Raw genomic sequence first — 5,703 nt, 5'->3', positions numbered from 1 at the left:
AAATAACTATTTGCTAATATTTAGGGGTGAGTGGCATTTTTTTTGCCATATCATGTGGAAAAAAACCCTATATAAAACATATACATTAATTATTATAATAAATCGATTCAAAAGCTAAAACAAAATTTAATTTAGGATAGAGTAACTATTTGTTTACGAGATCCTCTTAATTATGTGTCACTGACACATAATATGGCAAAAAATTGCCACTCACCCTTAAATATTAGCAAATAGTTATTTTTTCCTTAAAAAGAGGTATTTAAGGTGGTGTCTAGATTTATTATTATCTATTTAAATCTATTTGAATATAGATTAAAAAACTAAAAGATAAAACGAATACTAATTTGGAGAGAGGTGTAGTTAAATGCTCCAGGATCATGCTGATCTTGTAAAATGTGCAGCGAGTTTGACGACCCACCCACTCACACGCCGAACCGACGCCGACAGCTGCCGCCTGCCGGACCCAACAACAATCAACAAAGCCTACAAAATCACAACTCCACGTTCGTCGCCGCGGGAGGATCGGGCTGGGCTGGCCTCGCCTCGGTTGGCTTCAGCTGCCACCTGCCGCGCGGCCACTATCCAGCCTCCTTCGGTCCTTCCCCTTCCCCAGCAGCAGGCTCCGGCCGCAGCCATGCCCAAGCCACCGCCGCCCACCTCCGACCCCTCGCTCCCCACCACCACCACCACCTCGACCCCCAAGTCGTCGTCCCGCCCTGCCCCCGCGGGGCTCCTCGATCCGCTCGCCGCCTCCGGGCGCTCCCTCCTCGCCTCGGCGCGGCGCTCCCCGGTCACCACGCTCGCCGGCGCCTTCTTCCTCCTCGCGCTCGTCATGTACGGAGAGGACGCCCGCACCATCGCCGAGCTCTCCATCGACGACTACCTCTACCCGGACGCCGATCTCTACAACGTCTCCGGCCTGCCGCCCCTTGCGTTGCCCCCGCCTACCTGCGACCTCTCCAGTGGCCGCTGGGTCTTCGACAACGCCTCCGTCCCGGCGTACAGGGAGAAAGACTGCACCTTCCTCACCAAGCAGGTCACCTGCCTCGCCAACGGCCGCCCCGACGATATGTGGCAGTACTGGAGATGGCAGCCCAGTGACTGCTCCCTCCCCACGTATGGCCTTATGATCCTCTCCAGATATTCTCTCCGCCAATTACCTCATTGCGAGCTTGCATCTGTTTTCCTCGCCTGATTGCGTCTTTATTGTATTGCTCCCCGCCCCAATCGATTGATTGGAAGTAGGTTCGACGCCCGGAGATTCATGGAGGCGATGCGCGGGAAGCGGCTCATGTTCGTGGGGGACTCGCTGAACCGCAACCAGTGGGAGTCGCTGGTGTGCCTGGTGCAGCCCATCCTGTCCAAGGGCAGGAAGAAGATCGTCAAGCGGGGCTCCCTCAACACCTTCTACGCCAAGGAGTACCGGGCCACGCTCGAGTTCTACTGGGCGCCCTTCCTCGTCGAGTCCAACTCTGACAACCCCAACTTCCACAGCATCAAGGAACGGATCATCAGTCCCGAGAGGATCGAGGCGCACGCCAGGAACTGGAAGGACGTTGATTACCTCATCTTCAACACCTACATCTGGTGGATGAACACCGCCGACATCAAAGTCAGGTCAACAACTACGACATCTGGGTTCTGTGTTGGGAATGCGCAGCTTCTTTCTTTGTGGCTTTCTGCAATCAAGTAATGGGATCGTGTTCTGAGATCGCTGGACGGATTTTTGCAGGAGACCGAACTCGAGGTATTGGTCTGAGAACGACGAGGTTCCCAGGATTGAGGCGTATGGTCGGGTGTTCAAGACGTGGTCTGATTGGCTCAATAACAACATCGATCCTGCCCGCACGTCCGTCTTCTTCATGACGATTTCTCCAATTCACATCAGGTGACCGAAAGCTGCTGCGTTTATGTTTCCTTTTCTCCCCCACTATATGGTACTGTCCAAGCAATGGTGGTTCGCTGCGGGCTTTGATTGATTAGTTCTTTTAGGAGTGATTTGCAATGCAACCTTCAACTTTGTGGACCACTGTCGGTTCAATTGGACTGGACGCCATACATAGGCTTGATTCAAGTTGTTTGTTAGTCCCAGATTGCATTCTTGAGAAGCAACCTTCCTCTTATTCTGTAGTAGCCAGCAAGCCATAATGTCATTGTCCACTCCACGAAATCATGGAACTCAGCTTTTAGGTTAGATCATGACCCACAAGGAAAGTGACGACCTAACTTATGGGTCTGGTAGTCAACGTTTTTTGCATGGATGCAAAATCCAAATTTAGTTCGATTTTCCGGACTTCACTCGCTACTCACTAGAGTATCTTGAATTGATATTTCTAATTTTCTATGATTTCATCGTATTTGCATTATGCAATCAGAAACGGAGAGTAGAAATATTCTTCAGGGCAAAGCGTCATTGTCCAATCCACCAAACTGTGTGATCAATTGGATCAACTGTTTGCTTGGCTCAGAGTCAGGAGCCCACTAGGAAGTAGGAACAAAACAATAGACTAAACTTACGTGCCTTCAAATCAACATTCCTACAAGCACATCAACTTTAATTATATGACCTCAGGTTTCAACTAGTAGACATTGACTCCTTGAGTATCACTGGAGTGTCTGCAGTCAGTAGGTATGGATTGCTGGTGACACTACATGTAAACAGTATCTGACTTGGGTTTAAGGATCAGTATTACAGTCAAATGAAAAAACTTAAGTTTGGAATCTGGTGTTCTGGCATTGTGGTGATTCACTTGCTATTCGAAGTGACGAAGTCCCATGCCAAAAGTAAGGAAAGCATGCTGAAAGTATCACAATAGAATCCATACTCATGGGTAGGCTGGTAGTCTGGAAAAAATTAGAATGGTGGGTGCAGTGTCCTACATGCCAACAAACTTGTATGAGGGTCCAGCTCCAAAATAGAATGAGAGAAGAAACAACTGGTACAACACAACAATAAAAGGGGAACTTTTTTCATGTGGGGTGGGGTGGGGTGTCACTGTTGTGGCTATTCTGATTGCTTTGCCATTTTTTGCATCACAAGAAACCTACAAGCTATGGTTGGACCTGTAAACAACCTCTAGTCTAGAAAGAAAAAGGAGCCCCACTGTATCGAACTTGAATGTCTACTTGTCCTGATTCCTGGGACACGCACTGATATTGTGAGTGGTGCTGTTTTTTTCAGTGCCTAAAAAAGTCTTGATATGATAACTTGTCAGATAGAAAACCCTCGCCTTCTAAAATTCTGTTTCAGTATGTATTATGTAGAGTGAAGGTCAAGGCTCAACATTTGTCATCTCATCTGTATTCTGCTTCTGATATGAATATGGAGCTCCTTTTTACCCTGGTAAAAACTATTCCCTCTGTTCTTTTTTATTTGTCGCCGTTTAGTTCAAAAATGAACTAGCAGGCGACAAATATTCGAGAACGGAGGTAGTATTATGTAGCTGGCATGTGCCATCGTAAGTTGAACACAAGACCATGGAGTCTTTAATATTGGTACATGAAAAAAAAAGACTACATGTCCATACTCTGATCAAACACCCAATACTTATACTAGGTTTATTAAAAAAAACTTATACTAGGAGTATTCAAATATCTATGAGATGTCTGCTTCAATGTTGCCTGTCTGCCTACCTAGCCAAGATTTTGGTGGAACTGTAGAGTTCATATCACTCAAACTGAACAAAAACATAATGGCAAGAGGGTAAATCAACAGAAACTATATAAGGACCTACTGGCGTGAGTGTGGGTTTCGTATGGGCTCATGCCCCGTTTTTCTTTTAAATATAATGACACACGGTTCTTCTGCATGTTTAAGAAAAAAAATAAAATCAACAGAGGTGTTATTATCAATGCTGCATCATTTAATGGAATCTGGATGCAGAAGCTAGGTTTAAGTTGGTAACCTCTCTCAGTAGGCTTGGAGTCTTAGGCATTTTTTATTGTCATAGTGTGTCTGGAACAGACAACAGAGTAAAATATAGGTATCATGTGAGTGTTGAGTGCCTTATTATAGCAGCCTGTGCAGTAGTATTATTTTGCAAAGTCAGCGTCGGTGTCTATTGTCTATATACTAAAAGATCCAGACGAATCTGACCCACATGCTTCCACAGGGTCCTGTCCACCTAGACTAAACAGCATGAGAGGCAGCAGACACCCTGCGCGTTGAGAATTGAGTTTATTTTCACTTGGTAGTTGGTACAACCATAGGCTTGCACATATTTTGGCAGTTTTCTCAATACATCATATTTGTCCCTACATTGATATGTTTGTTTACTGGTTAAAAAGAAAGAAGAGTGAATTTTAATGCAATTGTGTTCAGATGTTATCAATATATATATATTCAGTACCATGTCGCTAATTTCTGTTGCTTTGAGCTTTAAATTAGCACAATATTTAACACGCCCTTTTATGTGTTGGTCTTGCTAAACTACCTTACTTTTTTTTTGTGAAAACAGCCCGCAGAATTGGGGAAACCCGGGAGGGATCAGATGCGTGAAGGAGACGCTTCCTTATCAGAACTACAGCCAACCCCTGGATCTTTACCATGATATGCGGTTGTATGACCTAGTGATCAAGGTTGCCAGCTCCATGGAGAAGGTCCCGGTGTCAGTGATCAATATCACAAAGATGTCAGATTACCGGAAGGACGCCCACGCGTCCGTGTACACCATCCGGCAAGGGAAACTGCTGACGCCAAAGCAGAAGGCAGACCCAGAGAAATTCGCGGACTGCATCCATTGGTGCCTTCCCGGCGTGCCGGACGTGTGGAACCAAATACTCTACACGAGGATTCTTTCAAAATCACCATGGCGTTCTAATTTTAGTCCCCCTCCGTCCCAGTCCACACCTCTTCCTCCCCAATGATTGGAGAATGTAGGATTATCCTTTTTGTTTTACTTTTTAGGTTAGATTGAGTATAGGTTAGCGGAGAAAGGAAAATGGATGTGCTGATTACTGATGGTATGTAAGAAGGTTCAGCTGAAGTGTAAGTTAGTTGTGAGTCAGCCAATTCAGGAAACAACAGCGATCTAGTACAAGGTGCACCATGGATATGATACTATACTATACACCAAGTATATGCCACTGCGTTGCTATGGAATCATTATATCTATATGTTCCTACGACTATCCTGTGTTCATATAGAAACATAGTTGTTTCGTAGATTAAATTATTCGAAAAGGAATCAAAGTTATATGATATGCTCATTTTAGAATTTGCATGATTGACAGAGTTGACATAATCCGATAAGGACATGAACACATATGAAATTTTACAAGTTATATTTACTAATCTATGGAAATTTAAAATGGCAAAGATATCATATATAGGAAGCAAAAAAAAAAATGCCAACATACTCACTATCGGAAACTTCACACAAACAACATCATACCCCATACATCAACTTCCTTCTTCAACTCCACATTCACTTCCTTTCGCCATGCTATAATTAAGAAACACCTTAAGCACAAAGCACACAAAACAAATCAAGTAATCTAAATCATTGGATTAGTCATTAGTTTTACCAGTACAACGAAAAATCGTGCCATCATGTTTGGTGACTTGTGCAGTAGCCATCACGACCGTCGCAACACACGAGCCAAAGAGCGTGTACAATGGCAATACGTTGCGACAACACACAAATTATCTGATAAAATATACAACATAAATTCTATACCAACAACCTCGCATAGTGTAAAACAT

General features: G+C 44.4%; 1 protein-coding gene across 2 annotated transcripts; it reads left to right on the top strand.

Moving 5' to 3' along the window:
- Nucleotides 1–509: 509 nt before the first annotated feature.
- Nucleotides 510–5,127, top strand: LOC100382326 (putative DUF231 domain containing family protein). 2 transcript variants are annotated; one of them, XM_020547848.3, is made up of 4 exons: nucleotides 510–1,116; nucleotides 1,243–1,617; nucleotides 1,733–1,888; nucleotides 4,458–5,127. In XM_020547848.3, exons 1-4 carry the CDS (start codon nucleotides 635–637, stop codon nucleotides 4,864–4,866), a joined length of 1,422 nt encoding a protein of 473 aa, XP_020403437.1. In that variant the 5' UTR covers nucleotides 510–634; the 3' UTR covers nucleotides 4,867–5,127. The 2 variants fall into 2 exon arrangements, with proteins under 2 accessions (XP_020403437.1, NP_001168546.1); NM_001175075.1 differs by having other exon boundaries at nucleotides 526–1,116; nucleotides 1,246–1,617; nucleotides 4,458–5,112.
- The last annotated feature ends 576 nt before the right edge of the window (nucleotides 5,128–5,703 follow it).

The sequence above is a fragment of the Zea mays genome, chromosome 2 (assembly GCF_902167145.1).
Source record: "Zea mays cultivar B73 chromosome 2, Zm-B73-REFERENCE-NAM-5.0, whole genome shotgun sequence".
NCBI classification, from domain to species: Eukaryota; Viridiplantae; Streptophyta; class Magnoliopsida; order Poales; family Poaceae; genus Zea; species Zea mays.
This window is presented reverse-complemented; position numbering and strand designations above follow the sequence as displayed.